Source organism: Theropithecus gelada, chromosome 8 (genome assembly GCF_003255815.1).
Source record: "Theropithecus gelada isolate Dixy chromosome 8, Tgel_1.0, whole genome shotgun sequence".
Classification (NCBI taxonomy): domain Eukaryota; kingdom Metazoa; phylum Chordata; class Mammalia; order Primates; family Cercopithecidae; genus Theropithecus; species Theropithecus gelada.
Window position 1 is genome coordinate 144,681,630 of NC_037676.1, and position 22,467 is coordinate 144,704,096.

The 22,467-nt window shown below is 61.7% G+C and overlaps 1 protein-coding gene across 1 annotated transcript in view; it reads left to right on the top strand.

Moving 5' to 3' along the window:
• The first annotated feature begins 1,588 nt into the window (after positions 1-1,588).
• Positions 1,589-22,467, top strand: part of ADGRB1 (adhesion G protein-coupled receptor B1) — an 85,480-nt gene continuing 64,601 nt past the window's right edge. The window contains exons 1-12 of the mRNA XM_025394538.1: positions 1,589-2,372; positions 12,310-12,471; positions 13,760-13,870; positions 14,278-14,442; positions 14,581-14,740; positions 15,447-15,625; positions 16,626-16,790; positions 17,006-17,107; positions 18,569-18,675; positions 18,832-19,026; positions 19,959-20,027; positions 20,623-20,731. Coding sequence (XP_025250323.1) covers positions 1,589-2,372; positions 12,310-12,471; positions 13,760-13,870; positions 14,278-14,442; positions 14,581-14,740; positions 15,447-15,625; positions 16,626-16,790; positions 17,006-17,107; positions 18,569-18,675; positions 18,832-19,026; positions 19,959-20,027; positions 20,623-20,731 — 2,308 coding nt within the window. The remainder of the gene's footprint in view (positions 2,373-12,309; positions 12,472-13,759; positions 13,871-14,277; positions 14,443-14,580; positions 14,741-15,446; positions 15,626-16,625; positions 16,791-17,005; positions 17,108-18,568; positions 18,676-18,831; positions 19,027-19,958; positions 20,028-20,622; positions 20,732-22,467) is intronic.

Below are 22,467 nucleotides of genomic sequence, written 5' to 3' on the forward strand. Positions count from 1 at the left end.
AGCAGTGACTGACCTTGTGTTGCCGGCCAGCTGGGCCTGGGCAGCAGGAAGCAGCAAGTCCCGTGGGCGGGCAACCAGCATTTGCGTGGTCAGCAGAGTGGAGGCATCCCCACCAGGAGGCCGGGTGGCCTCGGGGAGGGAGACTGGCTGCAGCTCCCCTCCCTCCCGCACTGGCTCGGCTGCTGGGTGGAATGGACCGCCTGGCCAGAGGCCTTGGAGGTGGTGAGGAGACTGAGGTCTGTAGGCAGAAGGAGCTTGCCAAGGTCCACAGCGAAGTGAATGCCCGCTGGGCCCAGAGCAGCCCCCAATCCAGGGCCTTTGCTGCGCCTCTGCTCACCTGTGCCAGTGTGAGTGGGCAGTCACTCCACCTGGGCCCTCTCCTGGAGCGGGGAGGTATCTCCTGGTGGCACAAATTTGGGGTCAGCCTGGGGCTCATGTACAGGTTCTCCCACCCACTCACTGTGACGGGGTAAATTATGCATTCTGTGTCTCAGTTTTCCCATCATGAATGATGGGAAGTAATGCTAGCCTTGCAGAGGAAGGGCGAAGGTGAGGTGGCTCCTGGTGGCTCCATCCCCCTCTCCATCCCTCCCCAGGCCCTGTGCCTGTAGCTTTAGGGCATGAAGGGCCACGTGGGAGGGCCGAAAGAGAGCTTCCTGGCAGGAGCACCAGCTGGGTACAGGACGCTGGAGGCTGCAGAGGGCAGTCCTGGGGGCACCAAATCTGAACCCCTCTCACCCCAAAGATCCAGTCACTGTTGTTGAGGCTCTACACCCCCTTCCTGCTCCCCAAGCCTTTAGAAGGGGCTCAGGGGCCAAACTGGAGGCTGGGGAATGGCCCGAGTAACCTTTCTCCCGTGCTCCGGGCCCACTTCCCTTCCCACGGGGTTTGCAGAATCTTCCCGGCAAGGAGGAAGGTGAGAGAGGAGGGACCAAGGTCAGCAGGAGAGAGAGAGCCTGAGAGAGCTGCACCCTTCACTCACAGAGGGGCAGCCACGCAGAGTGAGGGGAGCGGGCAGGCAGGCAGGCCAGGGCCCCCGGGAGCCACGCCAGGCTGCCTGGGCAAAAGGGCACCGCCAAAAGCCCCAGGTGCAGTGCCAGCCCCTCCCTGCTCAGGCTTGGGTAGAGGCGGAGGTACTTTGTTCCCCAAGCTGGGCCACTGCCCCTGCAGGTGGTCACGCTGGTGGGTGGCAGACAGACAGGTGGACGGAGCAGGTGCCTGGGAGGGTGCCAGGGCCTGTGTCTGTGGCCCAAAGTCCTCCTGCCCTCTTTGGGAGCCGGCTGAGCTGCCTCCTCTGAGACAGCCCCCTCCTCCCAGAGCCCATGACTCCCCAGGGGCTCACTCTGACCCTCTGCTCTTTCTCTTCCAGATGCTGCTGGTGGCCATAGGCTGGCACCAGGGCCCTGGACTTTAGAAGCCGTTGCTGCTCTCTCTGTCACCTGAAGCGGGGCCCTCTCCCATCCCACCCTTGCCCCGCCTCCCTGCCCCCGCCGGGCCGGCCCTGCCCGCCGCCGGACCCTGGCATGTCAAGGCCTGGTCCGTGCCTGCCTGCCCAGCCCGCGGAACCCCGGCGGCCCCGCGAGCTAGGATGAGGGGCCAGGCCGCCGCCCCGGGCCCCGTCTGGATCCTCGCCCCGCTGCTGCTGCTGCTGCTGCTGCTGGGGCGCCGCGCGCGGGCTGCCGCCGGAGCAGACGCAGGGCCGGGGCCCGAGCCGTGCGCCACGCTGGTGCAGGGAAAGTTCTTCGGCTACTTCTCAGCGGCCGCTGTGTTCCCAGCCAACGCCTCGCGCTGTTCCTGGACGCTGCGCAACCCGGATCCGCGGCGCTACACTCTGTACATGAAGGTGGCCAAGGCGCCCGTGCCCTGCAGCGGCCCCGGCCGCGTCCGCACCTACCAGTTCGACTCCTTCCTCGAGTCCACGCGCACCTACCTGGGCGTGGAGAGCTTCGACGAGGTGCTGCGGCTCTGCGACCCCTCCGCACCCCTGGCCTTCCTGCAGGCCAGCAAGCAGTTCCTGCAGATGCGGCGCCAGCAGCCACCCCAGGACGACGAACTCGGGCCGCGGGTTGGGCCGCCGGGCCCCAGCGACGACTTCTCCGTGGAGTACCTAGTGGTGGGGAACCGCAACCCCAGCCGTGCCGCCTGTCAGATGCTGTGCCGCTGGCTGGACGCGTGTCTGGCCGGTAGCCGCAGCTCGCACCCCTGCGGGATCATGCAGACCCCCTGTGCCTGCCTGGGTGGCGAGGCGGGCGGCCCTGCCGCGGGCCCCCTGACACCCCGCGGGGATGTCTGCTTGAGAGATGCGGTGGCTGGTGGCCCTGAAAACTGCCTCACCAGCCTGACCCAGGACCGGGGCGGGCACAGCGCCACAGGTGAGGGACTGGCGGGGAAACCTTCAGACAGGGGAGATGGGCAGATAGGGGGAGGTGAGCAGACAGGGGAGGCGGGTGGATGGAGGAAACGGGCGGACAGAGGAGGTGGGTGGGCGGAGGTGGGTGGGCAGGGGAGGTGGGTGAGGGTCTTCTTCCGCAGGGCCGCCCTGGTTAGCACCGCTGTCTGGGGAGTATGCACCGTGGCACCCTCCCAGGCGCCTGCCCCATCCACCTGTGCACAGAGTAAGAGTGAAGGTCACTGCAAGTGTGCAGGGCCAGCCCGGGCACTCGGTGGGTGCTTGTTGAGCGTTGAAGGCCTAATTTCCTCCAGGATGGGAAAGGGTCATCCTCCTGGCTGGGAGAGGGCCCACCCTTTCTCTCCGGCAGGACAACTTTAATGAGTCAGAGGCCGCAGGGGCCGGGGGCTGGGGGCGGCAGGAGCCTGTGGGGCTGGATGATGCTCCTGGGGACTCCGGCTGCGTGGAAAGGTGGGCAGGTGGGCTCTGTGGAGATGTGGTCAGGAGATGAGGTTTTGGGTTGAGTATGGTCTGGGTGGATGAATCACATCTGCCATGCGCTCTAGGTGCTGGGGCCGGGGCTGCAGCAGTGAAAACCCTCGAGATCCCTGTTCTCAGGAAGCTGCATAAGGGAGGAAGGAAAGCCCTAAGCAAGAAGACACGAGCAGCCAGGCGTCGGGCAGCGATGAGAACCTTGCACAAGAACCAGGCAGGGCCAGCCTCTCACGGCAGGGTTGCCGTTGTACCTGGAGGTCAGGGAGGCTGTGAGGACCAGGGACCTTGTTCAAAGCTCGGGACAGGTAGGGGAACCTCATGCCAGGAAGAGAGAATGGCAAGTGCAGAGGCCTGGGTGGCTTTGTGCCCAGAGAGCACAGAGGGGCAGGGGCCAGTCCTGTGGGGCTGCCAGCCTCTGGGACACTGACTTTTCCTGCTAATGAGGCAGGAACCTGCAAAGGAGCAGGGTCCTCGGGGTAGAGCCTTGTGGGGGCCCAGTGGGCCTCAGTGCAGGAGATGGGTCCTGTGCACACCTAAGGCATGGAGACCCCTTGCTGACGGGTGACGTGCAAGAAAGAAAAAGAAGCCCAGGGTTTTGGTCGCAGCATCTGGGAGGATTGGGGGATTGGAGGGGTTTGAGTTTGCAATGCCAGGCGGGGGCTGACTGTGTACATCGAGTGTTTGGGGGTGAGGCCAGGCTGTGTACTCAAGGCTGGAGGGCCTTCTTGGGGCAGTGGGACACTTAGGGGTATCCAGGGGCCTTGACTTCTCTGGGGCCAGTGAGGCCTGTGGACTCCTCCTCAGAATTTTGTGTTTAAAGGCACAAAACAGGCTACACAGGGCTACAAAGGAAGCCAGTTATGCTGGAGCATGGTTCTACCCATGACGCGGGGCAATGGATCCCAGATGAGAAGCCTCTCTGAGGCTGTGAGTGGGGCTAGAGAGGGGCCAGGGGAAGGAGGGACAGGAATGAGGCTCGGCCCACCCCTCCAGTGGCCCGAGGAGGAGGGAGGCAGTGCCCCTGGGCAGTGGGGGGCCAGGAAGCCAAGTGGTCATCCTGTGTTGGGACAGGTGGGCACATCAGCGGTGTCAGGTGCCGCCAGCGGCTGGGTGGGAGGGGCTGAGGACCAAGCCCCCACCGGGCAGAGTGGAGGTCACTGTGGCCTTGGCGAGGGCGGCTTCCACGGTATGGCAGGGATGAGCACCTGAGAGGGACTGGGGAGAGAACAAAGCAGAGTATGGAGGGCTCTTTCAGGGAGCAGAGATGGGGCGGTGGATGGTTTGGGAGGTGGGAGGCTGCAGGAGGACTGGGCCCAGTGGTCACAGGCACACCTGGCCATGCATCTTGCTCTGCCACTCCTGGTCACTTAACCCCTCGGAGCCTTGGTTCCTTCCTTGGCAGAACACCAACTCCTTGGCAGGGTGTTTCCCTCCGATTGGTGGGTCTCGGGCCCGGCCCAAGATTACACCCACTACTGGAGAGCTGGTTGTTAGCAGCTTCAGGGGGCAGCAGCTCTGCCATTCCTAATAGTGCTCGGAGCAGCGTGGAGCTTGTTGGAAAGAGCTGGCGGGACAGACGCATGTGATGCATGGAGAGGCTGGGGCACCGTGTGACGTGGGTGTGGGAGGGAGCGCCGAGCTTCACTCCTCACTGGGCACCTACTGAGTGCAGGCACCCTGGGGTGTAAGGTGGTAGGGCCTCCCGTGGGAGATCCCACGTTATCTTGGGAACCCAAGGGCCTTAGCAGGGCTTTGGGCAGAAGAGCCAGATGGTTGGGCTGTGAGTGCAGAACAGACGCCAGCCCCAAGGGGAAGCCTGAGACAGGCTGGCAGCCGGTGCAGGCATTCGGGAGGGGACTGCCACTGGCCTGGTCAGGACGTAGCAGCAGCAGCGGGAGGGAAGAGGAGGTCCTTGGGGGGTGCAGCTGATGATCGACTTACTGATGAAAGGATGTGGACATGGGCGTGGAGCTCCTCCCAGGTGTCCCACCAGAAAGGAGGATGTCGGCTGAGTTGAGGAAGTGGGGCTGGGGTGGCAGGGAGAAGAAGATCTGGAGGTCAGAGTGGGACTTGAGTGTGAGCTGCCCGTGAGGCAGCCAGCTGGCAGTGTCACGTGAACAGGCAACTCTGACACCTGGAGCACCAGGACAGGGCGAGGGAGGGGCAATGGATGCTTGAAAATAGCTTCTGAGCCACGTATGCAAAGCCCCAGGGCCTGGGTTCAAATCCCAGCCTGACCCGGCTTGCTGTGTCCCTGGGCCAATTCCATCAGCTCTCTCATCCCCTCAGGCCCCTCATCTTTAAAACAGAAAGAGTAAAAATATCTTGTTTCCTGGATTGCCCTGAGGAATGAGAACAGGGGTGAAGTGTTTCTGAGCAGAAGCGATGTTGACGATGAAATATCAATATCCTCTCGTATTCTTAGGCAGGGGGACTCTAGAGGGCTCAGGGAGCAGAGACAGATGGGAGGCAGGGATATTCGAGCAGCTCGGGGTGTGCACGGAGATTCTGAGAAAGGGAATGTTTGGAAGTGGTGCTCAGAAGGAGGTGGGAGGATGTGCGTTCACGCATGTATTCATGCAAGTATGTTGTGTGTGCATGTGTGTTCACGCATGTATGTGTGCAAGTGTGGCATGTGCCCATGTTTGCATGCATGGCATACGTGTGTGTGCATATGTGCTCGTGCATATATGTAGTGTGTGTGCACCCATGTAAGTGTGGGTGCAAGTGCGTGTGCATACATTACACACGTGCTTGTGTGCGCCACATGCATGCATGGTGTGAATGTGTGTATCGAGGCTGGGCTCTGTGCAGCAATTTTGACAGAACACAGGTAAAGGCTGTGGGGCAGGGGCCATTGGCCTTATGGAAAGATGGCTGGAGGGTACATTGACTCGGCTGCTGGCAACATGAAGCAGGGAGCTTGTCATCTTGTGCAGCAGGGAGTGGAATGTGGTCACCCGGGCCCAGAGACTGTTCAGACCCTAGTGCCCATGCCCTGTGCCCAGAAGGCCCTGATGCTTCCAGGACCACAGGAGCAAAAGTGATCTCAGTAGTAATAGTCATTTATTGAGTGTTTACTTTGTGCCAGAGGCACCCGCATTTGAACAGCCCTTGAGATAAGCTCCGCGGAGGCACCCTCTGCCTCAGGGCCTTCGCGTGGCTGTTCCCTCCGCCAGAAACAGTCTTTCCCAGAGACCCGCGGGGCTCCCGCCTTCCAGTCCTCAGGCAGATGTGACCTTTCAGTGCAGGCTACCCTGACCGTCCTGTTTAAAATGGCAGCAGCTCTGGCCCCACTCTCTGGCCCTTTATCCTGCCTCTGTCTCTGCATGCATGTGTCACCTCTCAACATACTGCATAATTTCCCTTATTTGTTGTGTCCACTTCTGATTGTCCAGGCCAGGATGTAAGCAACACAAAGCAGGCATTGCCGGTTTCCTGATGTGCCCCCCAGAGTGTAGAACAGTACGTGGGAGCAGCAGGCACTCAGTCAGCCCATGTTGGAGAAAACCAGACACAGACATGTTAAGGCAGCGGTCAGGGCCACACGGCTTGTAAGTGGTAGGCTGATGGCAGAGCTACTTGATGCTGCCACCGGGTGGTAACACTAGGGCTTCTGCAGTGAGCTCTGCTCAGAGCTGTGCGTGTGTGTGCATGTGTGTGCGTGTGTGCCTTGTGTGAATGTGTGTGTGCATGTGTGTGACTGTGTGAGTGTGCGTGCATGTGTGTGAATGTGAGTGCGTGCATGTATGTGTGTGAATGTGTGTGTGCGTGCACATGTGTATGAGTGTGAATGTGTGAGTGCATGTGAGTGTATGTGAGTGCGTATGTGTCCATGTGTGCGTGTGCGTGTGCGTGTGGGGGATGGGGTGTCATGAGGACCAGAGAGGCAGGTGACCATTCAGCAGACACATAGCTGAGTGGAGGCAGGGTCGACCCCAGATCCTGCCAGCTGAGACCTGTGCCCAGAGAGCTTTGTGCCCTGGCTGTGGGCCCCGGGGACACTGGGACGGGCTTGTCCATCCGTCGCTGCCCCTAGCAGGCAACACACAGCCAAGTGCAGGAGCAAGCAGGGAGCCCAGGCCAGCCCGTGGCCCATTTTCAGCCCTGCCCCCGACACGGCCTGTCCAAATGCCACATGGCCACGTCATGCATCAGACTCTGCAAACACTCCTCAGGCCAAGCAACTGTTCCCCTCCACCTTGCACTGCCCCACGCCCCACGGCCCCCCAGGCTGCCAGGCTCCTCCTGCCGGCTCTCTCTGGCCCTCATCTCGCCACTGCCTCCCTTTGCATTTTTCCGCCTTGGGTGAGATGGGGCCGTTTCTCTCAAGGGTTGTTTTAAATATTCATGTTTTAATTAAAGAATTTTATTGCAGAAGCGACATGGAAGATAATGAAAAAGCAGCGTCCTGGGGCCTGGGAGCAAGTGTGTGTGTCCCTGCGTGCCCTTGTGTGTGTGTGTGTGTGTGTGTGTCCCTGTGTGTGTGTCCCTATGTGTCCCTGTGTGGTGTGTGTGTCCCTGTGTGGTGTGTCCCTGTGTGGTGTGTGTCCCTGCATCCTGTGTGTGGTGTGTGTCCTCGTGTGTGTCCTCCGTGTACCCACAGGGAGTGGGTATAGAGGCTGGGCTGGAACTGGGTGTGGAGTGTGAACCCACACTTCTGTTGGGCTCCTGGATCCCGCAGGGGAGTGGGAGGCTGTGCTGCTGGCCAAGGGTCTGTGACCGGCCACGGAGCTAGGGTGACCTCCCTGTCCCTGCCTTGCCTCCAGGGTGAGTCAGGCTCAGCCCAGGCCCACCTGTCCAGTGACACCTCGCTCACTCCTGAGGCTGTTGGAGACAGAGTCAGGCTCAGCCCCAACCGCGGGAGCCCGGGAAGTCCTGGGAAGAGGCATCTGGAGGCCTCTCTGGGCTGTGCAGGGGCAGAGGGAGCGGCAAAGGCTGGACTGGAATTTGGAGGGGAGTCAGGACTGGAGTGGAGTTTGGGACTCCAGGTAGTCTCACGGTGACAGGGAGCACTGAGGGACTTGGGAAGGTGCCAAGGCCTCCACTGTCAGGGGTTTCTGGCTTGGACAGGGGAGCCACTCTTTTTGCACAAGGGCCAATTTAGAAAAATCTAGAAAACAAGAAGGCTTCAGTCCCCATCACAGACAACACCCATTTCAGATGGGGATGGCAGGATGGGGCCCGCTGGGAATGATATGCATGGGCCCACCATGCCCTCAGCCCTTCACCTCCTCCGCTCAGAACCAGAACGCACCCCACGCCCGCCCGGCTGCGAGAGAGGCTGAGTCAGGGCCCTGTGTTTGGGTTCCACTTCCCAGAAAGATGGGGAGAAAGGATGTGCAGCTGGCAGCAGACAGCCGGGGTCGGGGCCTGGGAGGTGCGCAGAGACTTGTCCAAGGTCTCCGGGATGGGCCCTGAGCTTTCAGGCTTGTAAACAGGGCACCATTCTCAGGCCAGGGAGCACCTGTCTGATCAAGAAAAGGAAGCAACAAGACTCGGCCAGCTCAGGGAGCCTCAGTTTCCCTCCTGAGAGTTGGAGACAGGACATTACCTGCTTGCAGGGCCTATGTGAGGCTTTCAGGAGATGGAGCCTTTGACAGGTTTAGGGGGAACCCCACTGCCCTACAAGGTTCATCGCTCTTCTTGGCTCACCTGGGAAGTGGCCTGCCGGATGGTGGGCTCGGCTTCTCAGTCCCATCCTGAGATCCACTGGTGCCCGCCTCTGTGGCGGGAGGAATGAGGGCCGGCCACTTGGGCCCCGCCTGTAGGAGCTGCTGGCAGCAGGTGGGCTAAGTCAGGCCACAGGGAGCCCCACCCGCCCTCTGGGGCCCTCCTTTCCACGTCCGTGCAGAGGGCCCTGGTCCAGGTCTCAGAGGAGGAGTCTGGGTGCCCCAGGACAGACCCTAACTCAGAGCCTGGGCTGGGGGTGGGGTCATCCTTGGGACACACAGTGGTGCCCGGGACCTGGTGGCAGAGCAGGATGGGAATGGCAGAACTGACCCTCCAGCCCCGGTGCTGCCCGAGCTGCTGGACTCGGGAGACCTCTGCTGGCTACAGACAGAAGTGCACAGCTCCCCTCCAGAGGAGAGGCCGGAAGCTGGGGAGGCCCAGCTGGAGGGAGGGACGCCCCCTGCGCCCCCCTGCACCCCCATCCCAGCCAACTCGGGGTGCGGGCTGTGGGGAGCTCACAGCCTCCAGTCTAGGGCGCCAGGGTGGGAAGGACACCAGGAGGCCTCTCACCAAGCACCCTCTCCCCTGGGTGGCCAGGCTGCCTAGGGCCGTTAATTGGCTCTATTCATCCCCTTAATGAGATGGAAATGAGGCTTCCAGACAGAGCTGGCATTGAGTGGGGGAAGAAAGGCGGCTTCTTTCCGGGCCTGGAGGGGCAGCCCACCCCCCAGCCTGCTTGCTGCTCCTCTGCTGCCCCTCACTGCCCACCCAGCTCAGACACACTGGCCACCCAGCAAAGGGTGGCTTGAACACCTCTGCGCCCTGCACTACAGACCCCAGGGGCTCCATCCTGGCTTTGATGCATTCACTGGGCAAACACTTATTGAGTGTCAGCTATGTGAGGGGACACACATAGAAAACAAAACAAGAATAAAAATAGCAGCTACCGTTTTCTCAGTGTTTATTAGTGGCAGCAATGTGACCAAGATGAAGGATCAGTCTGTGACTGGGATCAGGGCTCAGTATGTGACAGGATCAGGAATTCTGTGTCCAGGACCAGAGGTCAGTCTGTGATGAGGATCAAGGCTCAGTATGTGACCAGGGTCAGGGATCAGTGTGACTAGAATCCAGACTCAGTATGCGTCCAGGGTCAGCTTGTGACCTGGATCAGGGCTCAGCACGGGTCCAAAGTCAGGGCTCAGTATGTGACCAGAGTCAGGGCTTGGTTTGTGGGGGCAGGGTGATCCATTCTCTGGGCCAGTGTCCCCCCTGCACAGCCTCTCCTGATGTGCCCCCGCCCCTTCTCCCCCTACCACATCCTTACCACCTGGGTCACCAAGGTAACCAGCCCTGAAATGAGTGGGTGTTTTGGCAGCTGAGGCCTAACCTGGGTCTATCCTGAAAGGCTGCGCGCTGCAGCAGTTGCCATGGGAACCGAGTGGCATCCTCCGATGAGCCTGGCTTGGACACCCTCTCTCTCCCACCCACTGCCAGTTTCCACGTCACTCAGGCTTCCGCGTGGGGGTTGGGCTGGGATGGCGAGGGGGGTGCTGCAGTACGTGCCACCCTGACCCATTGCCAGGCCCGCCTCTCAGGACCCTGTCTGTGCCTTTGCCTCATAATCGGGGGGTGAGATACCTTCAGCAGGGGAGACCACTGAGGCCTGGAGCACCTGGGCCCCGGTCAGTCCTGGCAGGAGGCCATAGTCTGGGGGATTGGGGGGCATTTGGAATCTGACCACCAGTTCAAGTCCAGATTCCTCTCCTTGTCCTGAGTCAGGACATGTGACAGGGCAGCCACGAAGGGCCTGTCACCTGTTCCTGTGCTGTGGGCACGTGCCACCCTGTCCTGCCCTTGTGCCCTGGAGGCTGTGCTGGGTCCCCTACCTCCCCTGGCATGACATGGGCCAAGCACGTTGTGGAGGAAGCAGCCAGGTGCTCTCCTCTCTGGGACCTATGGGAGTGTGGCTCTGTGAGGGAAGGGAGAGGGTTCTGCAGCAGGTGTGGGGGCCTGGAAGATTCCCCCCACCTGATGGTCCCCAGCAGGGAGAATGAGGCACCCACTCCTCATACAGCTGTGGCAGGTCAAGTCCCTCTCTTGTGTCTCATCCCTGTGCCCCTGGCACCCCCTGCTGGCCATTCCTGGCATAGGTGTGGGGAAGTGGGGCAGGGTGGGGGGCGCTCTGGTTGGACACTGAGTTTGCTGAAAATCAAAGTGGGGCCCCAGGAGTCAACTCTGACCCAAATGACAATGCCTACGCACCATCCTCCCCACATGCATTTTTGCTGTTTGCCTTCCCACTGCTCAGTCCTGGGAGGTCAGCCACTATCCTCATGTTGTAAATGATGGGAGTGAGGCCAGTGGGTGGTGGAGCCACTGGGGGAACCTGGCGGCTGGAGCTCCCCTGGGGTTTCCTGCAGTCCACACTCCCACTGAGGAAGGCAGGGCCCCTTCCCTGAGGCTCCGAGAGGCCCTGGGGCCCTTCTGGTGGGTCAGGGTGGCCTGTGCTTGGCCTGATTGCTGCCCCGGGGCCTCCCTTGCTGTGCCTGGGATCGAGAGGCCAGATCCCCCAGTGCTCCCCAGTGGCAGCATGGGGCAGTGGCCCCAACTTCATGGTGGGTCCCCTCGTGGTGGCCGCCAGCTGTCTCCTCGCCACCTTGGCCAGGAGCAGGCACTTGGCAAGGGCTGAATGCCCTTTCCAAGTCGCCCCGACCCTGCTGCATTGGGTGTGCATTAGCCCAGAGTGCTGGGCAGGAGGCCCAAGCGGGATGCCTGGACGAGGCAGCCCCTTCCCGGCCCCCTGGTGCCATTGCCCCTCTCTGGCCCACAGATGGCAGTGGCCGTCTCCTGCTTTGTGCTCCTCCATGGCTACCCAGTGCTCCAGGACCATGGGCACTCCAAGTGGCCCAAAGTGTTCTTGGCAGCACGAGGACCCCCGGGGAGCAGAGACTCCTGGGGCATGAGGTCTGGTTTGCTGGGGGAACACAGGTCCATAAAGGCCGTGGGCACTGTTAGTGCCGGGGTGGAGGAAGACCCACCAGAGAAGCTGAACAGAGTGGCTGGGGTCAGGGCAGGGGCGTGGTGGGGAGGGGCCTGCAGGCATTTGTCCCAGGCTCTCTCGTGTGGCCAGCTGGCCAGGTCCAGGGCAGGCTCAGTCAGGCTGTGCCCTGGGTTCGAAGCCCTGGTTGGATACCAGGTGTGAGGCCTTGGTCACCACTGGTATCCCTGCGTGGGGTGAGGAAGCGGCTGCAGGTCACAGCTGGGGTGTGAAATGTGGAGCCCTGGTGATGAGGATGGCGACCCTCCGCTGAGCCCATGAGGAAACTGAGGCTCTGATGAGCAGGGCCTGGCCAGAAACTGGATGGAGCCTGGGGGCTTCCAGGCGTGCCAGGAAGGAGAGCTTTGGCGGCCAGGCCCCTCCACCCTCTGCTCACCATCAGGAGGCTGAGTTGTGAGGCAGCCCTCGAGTGGGCGAAGGTCGTCATCCCTTCATCATCCTGGCAGCAAACCTGTCCAGCGGCGGCTGGCACACGGGGACCCTTCCGGCTCAGGCGTGACCTGAGCTCTCCAGAGTGGACCTGGGAGCTGGGTAGACACCGGACCCGCAGGTCCTCCCAGGCCAGGCCGTCCCCGGCACTGCGGCCCCTCCCGACCCGGGCCAGCCTCGGCGGGCTTAGCACCCCCATGATTTACCCCGTCCAGGCCACGAGCCCCTGCCCTACCCTGATCCCCGCCCTCTGGTCTCCCCCCAGGCGGCTGGAAGCTGTGGTCCCTGTGGGGCGAATGCACGCGGGACTGCGGGGGAGGCCTCCAGACGCGGACGCGCACCTGCCTGCCCGTGCCGGGAGTGGAGGGCGGCGGCTGCGAGGGGGTGCTGGAGGAGGGTCGCCAGTGCAACCGCGAGGCCTGCGGCCGTGAGTGCGGGCGGGGCGGGGCGGAGCCAGAGCCCTGGAGAGGCGGGGCTTGTGGGGGAGGGGCGGGGCCCTGGAGAGGAGGGGCCCGTGGGGGCGGGGCGGGGCCTCGAGCACAAGGGGCTGGTGGGGGCAGGGAGGGGTAGGGCCCAGAGCAACAGGGCCGGTGGAGGGAGGGGCTTAGGGCGGGACCAGGTAGGGGCGGGGCCTGGGCCTGGCAGGCGCTGGGCGGGGCCAGCAGGAAGAGTGAATAGGGTGAGTCTGGGCTCTGAGAAGCAGGACCTCAACTCGGGGCTGGCCCGTGGGAGTGGTGCCTAGCCGGGGGAGCAGAGGTGAGGGCCCCGAAGAATGTGGTGCTTGGGGCTGGGTGGGACTAGATGGGGCTTTGTTTTTTTTGTTTTTTGGTGTTTTTTTTTGAGAGGGAGTCTTGCTGTGTCACCCAGGCTGGAGTGCAGTGGTAAGATCTGGGCTCACTGCGAACTCCGCCTCCCGGGTTCACGCCATTCTCCTGCCTCAGCCTCCCGAGTAGCTGGGACTACAGGCGCCCGCCACCACGCCCGGCTAGTTTTTTGTATTTTTAGTAGATGGTATCGATCTCCTGACCTCGTGATCCGCCCGTCTCGGACTCCCAAAGTGCTGGGATTACAGGCATGAGCCGCCGCACCCGGCCTAGATGGGGCTTTCTTCCCGTTTGTGGATTGGGGGTTTTGGAGGGTGTGCGGAAGGCTGGTTGTGGGAGCTCTGGCCAAGCCAGCCCTCCTGCCCCAGCCGGATGCTGCCTCCAGAATGTATTTCTCTAATAAGGCTCTCTAATGACCCCATGCATTTTTAGCTGCTTCCATGAAGTTAAATCACGTTGTAATGAGACTGTCTTTGGGCTGTTTTTTCCTTGGTGAACTTTCCTGGGGAGAGGAGCTCCTCTCAGGAGCCTGGGGAGGGGCCTGGGGTGTCAGCTGGCCTGCGGGATGGAGGCAGGGGCGCTGTTGGGGTGCCAGGCAGGGGAAAGCAGCCACCACTTAGTGCGGGCTGCCGTCTTGCAGGTGAATGCTGGCCTGTGGGCAATGAAGGCAGTGAGGGAGTGGGCGCAGGGTACGGGAGACAGGACCCACAGGAAGGGTCCCCTGTTGACCAGATGAGGGCTGGTGCCAGGCTGGGCGCTCTGGTCCCTGGCTTCCCAACTGCCCAGTGGAGCCAGGTGGCCCAGTGCTGGTGGGCTCAGAGCACTGTGGCCACAGAGAGAGAGGACGGGGGCAAAGCACTGCTCCCGTGCTGACCTGAGCCCATCCTGCAGCCGCTGGGCGCACCAGCTCCCGGAGCCAGTCCCTGCGGTCCACAGATGCCCGGCGGCGTGAGGAGCTGGGGGACGAGCTGCAGCAGTTTGGGTTCCCAGCCCCCCAGACCGGTGAGCTGGCGGGAGGGGGGTGGGCAGGACTAGGGCTTTGGGAAATACTGTAAGTTAACAATCACCACTAGTTATGGGTAGTAACTTGAATAACTAGACTAACCCGTCAGGTGCTGGGCTCTTGTCTCCTGACTGATTGGCATTAGGGGAACTGGTGTAAGGTGAGGAGACCTGTCCCTGGCCAGACCCCAGAGGCCCAGGGATGGCACAGGCCGGCTCTCAGGGCTTCCAGCCTTGTAGGGGAAATGACCAGTTCTTGAGATCAGCCTGGTTCGAAGGCCCGGGGGCTCTGCCCCAGCCCTGCTGCCTGCTCCCCAGCAGGGCAGCCCTCCTGCTGCGGGATCCGGCCCCGGTCTGACTGCAGCCCCGTGGGTGGCAGGCCTGTGACGCTGTAGTGGGGCCTGCAGGTGACCCAGCAGCCGAGGAATGGTCCCCGTGGAGCGTGTGCTCCAGCACCTGCGGCGAGGGCTGGCAGACCCGCACGCGCTTCTGCGTGTCCTCCTCCTACAGCACGCAGTGCAGCGGACCCCTGCGCGAGCAGCGGCTGTGCAACAATTCCGCCGTGTGCCCAGGTGGGTGGGAACTTGGGCTTCGGCAGCGGGCGGCTGGGGCAGCGGGCAGCCGGGGCAGCAGGGGGCTGGGGCAGTGGGCGGCCAGGGCTTCAGGGACCGTGGCAGCAGAGGGCAGCAGCACCTTCCGTCCCTCTGCAGTGCATGGTGCCTGGGACGAGTGGTCACCCTGGAGCCTCTGCTCCAGCACCTGTGGCCGTGGCTTTCGGGATCGCACACGCACCTGCAGGCCCCCCCAGTTTGGAGGCAACCCCTGTGAGGGCCCTGAGAAGCAAACCAAGTTTTGCAACATCGCCCTGTGCCCTGGTAGGTGAGAGGGAGGGCGTGGGGGCAGGGAGGAAGGGAAGAAAGGAGAGGTCACAGTAGGCCACTGGCCAGGCCTGGGAACCCAGCTTTGCCCACTCCAGACCCACCTCAGGGTGCTCAGAGGTTGGAACCTCAGACTGGGTTCAGGAAGCAGGCTGACGTGTGACCTTGGGGCATTTCCCACCTATGTCCCAGGCTGGGTGTGGGGTGGTGACCCCCAGGGTGTTCACACCTGTGTCCCAGGCTGGGTGAGGGCTGCTGGCCCGCAGGGTGTTCACACCCATGTCCCAGGCTGGGTGAGGGCTGCTGGCCCCCAGGGTGTTCTCACCCATGTCACAAGCTGGGCGTGGGTGGTGGCCCCCAGGGTGTTCACACCCATGTCACAGTCTGGGTGTGGGCTGGTGGCCCCCAAGGTGTTTACACCCATATCAGGCTGGGTGTGGGGTGGTGGCCCCCGGGGTTTACTCTCTCGTGTCCCAGCCTGGATATTCTCACCCATGTCACAGGCTGGGTGTGGGGTGGTGGCCTCCAGGGTGTTCTCACCCATGTCACAGGCTGGGTGTGGGTAGTGGCCCCCAGGGTGTTCTCACCTATGTCCTAGTCTGAGTGTGAAGCAGTAGCCTCCAGGGTGCTCACACCCACATCCCAAGCCAGGCATTGGGGTGCCGGGTGTTCACGCCCACTTCGTGTCCCCTTCCTCCCCCGGGCCGGGCAGTGGATGGAAACTGGAATGAGTGGTCGAGCTGGAGCGCCTGCTCCGCCAGCTGTTCCCAGGGCCGACAGCAGCGCACGCGTGAATGCAACGGGCCTTCCTATGGGGGCGCCGAGTGCCAGGGCCACTGGGTTGAGACCCGAGACTGCTTCCTGCAGCAGTGCCCAGGTCAGGGGTGCGCCGGGCTGGGGTTGGGGGCACCTAACAAGCAGGAACCTCTAGGGAGGGGACAAGCCCCACAGCGGGTGGGGGTAACCATGGGCCCTAGTATGTGACTGAGGAGGGAGTGGGGTGCACAGTGGGGTCTGCGGTGGCCGTGGGGGAAACGGGGCGTGGAGTGGCTGCAGGGTGAGTGAGGTGCACTGTGGGGTGGGGGGGTCCATGAGGAGATTGGGGCATGGGGTGGCCATGGGGAGAGGAGTGGGGTGCACGGTGGGACTTGGGGTGTCTGTGGGGGAAGTAGAGTGTGGCCGTGGGGTAGTGGGGTGCACAGTGGGACTTGGGGTGTCCATGGGGAGGTGGAGTGACTATGGGGTAGTGAGGTTTACAGTGGGACTTGGGGTGTCTGTGGGGGAAGTGGAGTATGGGGTGACTGTGGGGTAGCGAGGTACACAGTAGGATTTGGGGTGTCCATGGGGAAGTGGAGTGTGGAGTGACCATGGAGTAGTGGGGTGCACAGTGGGGGAAGTGGAGTGTGGGGTGGCCGTGAGGTAGCGGGGTATACAGTGGGACTTGGGGTGTCTGTGGGGGAAGTGGAGTGTGGGGTGGCCGTGAGGTAGCAGGGTGCACAGTGGGACTTGGGGTGTCTGTGGGGGAAGTGGAGTGTGGGGTGACCGTGGGGTAGCAGGGTGTACAGTGGGACTTGGGGTGTCCATGGCGAAGAAGAGTGTGGGGAGGCCGTGGGGTAGCGGGGTGTACAATGAGGCGTGGAGGGTGGTGGGGTTGGCTGCATGTGGGAGTTTGTTTTATTTTGTATCAGGCTGATGACTGGTTTCTCCTCTCCTGGTCTGAATTTCCCTTCTCCTGACCTCCTGCCCCACATCCCTGGGTCCCTGTGTTTCACTGCCGCACGGCTCTGTGTGCGTCCCTGTCTGTGTCCTCGTGTCACTGTGGCTCCTGGACCCTGCCCTCCTTGTTGCCTGTGCCCTGTGTCTGGCTGTGCCTGCAGTGGATGGCAAGTGGCAGGCCTGGGCGTCATGGGGCAGTTGCAGCGTCACGTGTGGGGCTGGCAGCCAGCGACGGGAGCGCGTCTGCTCCGGGCCCTTCTTCGGGGGAGCAGTCTGCCAGGGCCCCCAGGATGAGTACCGGCAGTGCGGCACCCAGCGGTGTCCTGGTGAGGCCCCTCCCACCTGGGCTGGGCGGTGGGGAGGGCTGGTGGCAATCGGGCAGGCTCGGGCTCAGCTGTCACCCACGTGGTGTGTTGGGGGCTCCCGTCCTGTCCTCATAGTGATGCCCACTCCAGGCGCCTTGCAAGGGTCTGGGCCTTCCAGAGCCAACTGCTGGCTCTCAGTACCCCTTCCTGAACCCCTGTCCTGGGCTCCTTGGCAGAGCCCCATGAGATCTGTGATGAGGACAACTTTGGTGCTGTGATCTGGAAGGAGACCCCAGCGGGAGAGGTGGCTGCCGTCAGGTGTCCCCGCAACGCCACAGGTGAGCGCTGGAGAGCACGTGGTGTATGGAGGCTCCCATCCTGCCCTCATGGTGATGCCCACGCTGAGGTGCTGTCAGCACTGGGACACAGCCCAGGCACGGAGCCCAGACAGCCTGCGTGCGCTGGCGTGGGGTGGTGGGGCCGCAAGCCCAGGGCACCGTGTGAGAACTCTGTGGCAGCCGCTGTTCCGAGCACTCACTAGGGGCTGGCACCCATGCTCCGCCCTAATGCAAGACATCCGTGGAGTCTCAGCAACCCAAGAAGCCGCCACCATTTACAGCTGGGAAACTGAGGCACAGGGAAGTGAATGCACTTGCCCTGGGCTTGCAGGGACAGGAAGAGGAGGTCTCCGTTGAATGCCAGCCTCAAGGAGAAAGCAGGGCTCCGTGGGGAAGGGCTCACTGCACTAGGGGCGGGCCTCCTTCGCCCCTCCTTTTTGAAGAAGTACAAGTGCTTTATGTCCCTGACAGGCAGCAGGCAGGGAGGATGGGAGCCCAGGTTCAAACTCTGGTTCTGCCCTTGTTTGCTGTGTGACATTCAGAAACTGACTTAACCTCCCTGAGCCTCAGTGTTCTCCTCTGTAGGATGAGAGCAGTCGGGGTTCCTCTGCTCGGAGCTGCTGTGGGGAGGTATGGGGGACGGCGGCGGGGGCCCTGTATTGCCAGCTGCAGCTGCTGCTCCTCCTTCGCTCTTCTGATTACAGAACAGACCATGTTCTTGGTAGCAGATTGCAAATGCTGAGAAGCAAAATGAAGCACGTGAATGCCGCACGGTGGCGTGCCTCCCCTGGCCTTTGGTCCACGGGCATGGCTGGGTCTCCCGGTGCCCCTCATTTTTGGCCCCATCTAAACCAGGTTCTGCATCCAGTCCCGCGGCTCTTGTCGGGGGTTGAACTTGTCTTGTGACAGTTCTCTGTGGCTGCCGCCTCCCTATAAACACTCAGCTGTCCCTGTTTCTCTGATGATGTCCTGGGAGTGAGCTCTGTATCACAGGGTGTGCCATGTTTAAGGCTGTTTCCCCCTTAATGCCCAGCAGCACCCCAAGGTTGCCCCCGTGTCTCTGGGCCAGGCTGAGGCCCCTGTAGCCCGGTGGATGCAGCCAGGCCGGGGCCCAGGGTGCTGGCTCCCTCCAGGGCTCTGGGTTAGTTAGAAGGGGCTCCGAATGAGCTCATGGCTGAACTCTGAAGCCCCTGCGCGGCCGAGAGCTCCACCTCCATGCGGCGGGGTTCCTGAAGGCTTAGCTCTTGCTGGGTCCTGAGTCCTTGGGGCAGGTAGCAGCTCGAAATGTGTTGAAGGGAATGAGGTCCCTGTGTGGACTCAGCTCTCCGTGTGAGGCCAGGGGCAAGTCCCTGTTTCTGGGGCCCACAGGGTCCCATCCAGAGGGTCTGCTGCCAGGGGCCGAGGGTGGGGTTCCTGGGCCAGGCAATGGGTGTCCACCTGAGAAGGGGGAGGTCTCCCCAGGACTCATCCTGCGACGGTGTGAGCTGGACGAGGAAGGCATCGCCTACTGGGAGCCCCCCACCTACATCCGCTGTGTTTCCATTGACTACAGAAACATCCAGATGATGGTGAGGGCCAGTTCCCGGGGGTCCCCAACCCCTCCCTAACCACCCCGGCCACACAGGTTGGGATCCTGCAGAGGGTCCTAGGCGTGGGAGGTCCTGGGTGGCTGCCTGGATGTGTCCCACAGAGGTGAAGGCACCTGCCGTCTCCATCTTCCGCAGACCCGGGAGCACCTGGCCAAGGCTCAGCGAGGGCTGCCGGGGGAGGGGGTCTCAGAGGTCATCCAGACACTGGTGGAGATCTCTCAGGACGGGACCAGCTACAGCGGGGACCTGCTGTCCACCATCGATGTCCTGAGGAACATGACAGAGATTTTCCGAAGGGCGTACTACAGCCCCACCCCTGGGGATGTACAGGTGGGCTCCCCGAGGGAGATTTTGGAAGACAGTGTCAGGAAGGTGTCTGGGGAGCCCTCCTGGACCTTAGAGATGGATCCTCAACCCTGACCACAGCCCGGGCCCTAACCCATGTCATAGGTCGAATTCTGACCTTTGTCACTCATCTAATCTTGGTTACACATTGAGTCCTGACCCTGGTCACACACTGAGCCCTGATCATAGGCTGAGCCCTGACCCTGGTCACACGCTGAGCTCTGGTCATAAGCTGAGCCCTGATCCTGGTCACATGCTGAGCCCTGGTCACATGCTGAGCCCTGACCCTGGTCACACACTGAACCCTGACCCTGGTCACACACTGAGCCCTGATCATAGGCTGAGCCCTGACCCTGGTCACACACCATGTCCTGACTCTGGTCACACTCTGAGTTCTGAACCTTGTCACAAACTGAGCCCTGATCCTGGTCATACACTGAGTCCTGATCCTGGTCACACTGAGCCCTGATCCTGGTCACACACTGAGCCCGGACACTGGTCACATGCTGAACCCTGACCCTGGTCACATGCTGAGCCCTGATCCTGGTCACACTGAGCCCTGACCCTGGTCACACACTGATCCCTGACCCTGGTCACACTGAGCCCTGATCCTGGTCACACACTGAGCCTGGACACTGGTCACATACTGAACCCTAACCCTGGTCACATGCTGAACCCTGACCCTGATCACATGCTGAGTCCTGACCCTGGTCACACACTGAGCCTCAATCCTGGTTATACATTGAACCCTGGCCCTGGTCACAGTGAGCTCCAACCCTGGTCACACGCTGAGCCCTGATCCTGGTCCCATATTGAACCCTGACCCTGGTCACACACTGAGTCCTGACCCTGGTCACAGTGAACGGTGATTTTGTGCCCTGTTCTCTGTCACTGGCCCTTCTTCCTCTTCTTTCCAGAACTTTGTCCAGATCCTTAGCAACCTGCTGGCAGAGGAGAATCGGGACAAGTGGGAGGAGGCCCAACTGGTAGGGCCTGGGGCCCCCACAGTCAGCAGCCTCAGGAGGGGTGCAGGCACAGCTGGTGCCTCCCTGGTCTCCAGCTGGCCTGGGGTGGGGTCCCGCTGGGTGCTCGGGGTTGGGATCCCAGGATGGCCTCTTGTTGGTGTTGGTGGCACTGAGGAAGCTCAGCGTTCCCAGCCTGTTTCCTCATTTGTCTGAGGACAGTCATTTATTTCATGGGGCTCAGTGAGGAGGTTCGGGAGAACACTGAGCACATGGGAACGCCGAGGCGGCTGGGACATAGGGCCCTCCTCACGTGGGGGCAGTGGCAGTGCTCACTCCCCCAAGCTGACCTCCAGCAGCCGCCACTCCACCTGGCATGGGGGCTGTGGGTATCCAGAGACTCTCCCCTAGCCTGGGCTTCCCATGGGTGGGGCACAGCAGCCCCTCTGGGCATCTGCGTTCTCATCCCCAAAGTAGAGTACTCAGAGGTCACCAGCCCCACTTCCTCGAAATGTTAGGAAATGGCCAATAAGAAAAGGAGGGACAGGGAAGGGAAGGAGGCAGGGGCTGAGGTATGGCGGGGCCTCCTCCCTGGGCTGCTCACCCCCCTGCCCCCCAGGCGGGCCCCAACGCCAAGGAGCTGTTCCGGCTGGTGGAGGACTTTGTGGACGTCATCGGCTTCCGTATGAAGGACCTGAGGGATGCATACCAGGTGACAGACAACCTGGGTAAGCCTGCCCGCCTGTTGCCACCCCCCACGCCTTGCTCTGCAGCCCTGGGCCTCAGTGTCCTCGTCTGTATAAAGAGGCAGTGACCAGACAGCCTCTGTGGGCTCTCCCAGCCAATTTCTCAGATAGGTCCTGTTTTCAGTCTCCTGAGGGTTGATGATGTGACCTGGGAGGGGATCAGACACAGCCCAGGGGCTGCGGACCTGGGAGCTCCATTCCCCAGCCAGCACCTCGCATGTACCCACCGGGAGCCGGGGCTCATTCTGCCTGTCACCCCCGGTGTCCTCCCTGTGGAGCTTCAGAGGCAGGGGCTGTGCAGCCCACACCTTCCCGCTTGTCAGTCCCAGCAGTGCCTTCCCAGAGGGGCCGGGACCCCACCCAGCTCCGCGGTTTCCTCGTTTCTAAAATGCGATGATAACAGTGCCCACCTCACGGGGAGGTAGAGACTGATGAGGCAAGTGAGTGCCTGAACCCCGGGGTAAAAGGTGACTGTCATTACAAACACTCACAGCAATTCTGTTTAGTGACTGTTATACAGTGCCCTCAGATACCTCTCAAAAGCCACATTTCCCAAACTTTCCCTGCCTTGGTCAGAGAGTCTCTCAAAGCAAAGGACCCAGGAGTGGATGCTGGCCCCAGCTATGATCCACAGAGCCCCAAGGAGGAACAGTGTTACCTCCCCTGTGGGGATGTTTAACCTCTAGTGATATGACCAGGATCAGCTGAACTTTGTCAGCACACACACCCTGGAGCGTTGCCTGGTGCTTACACTGGTGCCCAGGACATAACTGGTGGCCAGCTTCCAGGGTGCTCGGCACGGCCCAGGGTGCTTGGAATGGCCAGCACACACTTCGAACCCTGAGCACTGTGGTTACCCCACATGCTTCATAACCGTGTCTCAGTCCGTTTCCTGTTGCTGTCACTGAAGGGGTAATCTATAAAGATGAGAGGTTCTGGAGGCCGGAAAGTCCAAGATCACAGCTCCAGCTGTGAGTGAGTGCCCTCCTGCTGCAGCATGGCATGGCAGAGGCAGCTCATGAGAGATGGAACAAGAATGCCCGCTGAAGTCTCCCTTCCCATAATGCCACTAAAGCCATCATGGGGGCCACCCTCATGACCTCCCAAAGGCCCCACCCCCAAGTTCCATTAGCAGATGAAATTGGGGATTCAGGCCGGGCATGGTGGCTCAAACCTGTAATCCCAGCATTTTGGGAGGCCAAGAAGGGCAGATCACGAGGTCAGGAGATCGAGACCATCCTGGCTAACACGGTGAAACCCCGTCCCTACTAAAAAATACAAAAAACTAGCCGGGCGAGGTGGCGGGCGCCTGTAGTCCCAGCTACTCGGGAGGCTGAGGCAGGAGAATGACGTGAACCCGGGAGGCGGAGCTTGCAGTGAGCTGAGATCCGGCCACTGCACTCCAGCCTGGGCGACAGAGCGAGCCTCCGTCTCAAAGAAAAAAAAAAAAGAAACTGGGAATTCAGTTTCCAACATGTAAGCGTTTACAGGACACATTCAAGCTGTAGCACGCCGCAGACGCCCTGTGCATCCCATACGCTCCACTCACTCGTGCTCAGCCTCACTCACTCCCAGGACCTTGCTTCTCTGCCCAGGCCCCCACCCCTACATCCCTCCCTCACTCAGCTGCCAAGAACTGGACGCCAGCGAGAGCGGCTTCCCATGGCGTCTCTTTATGCATACCAGGTGAAAGGAATAATCCCTCCTGACCGTCAGAG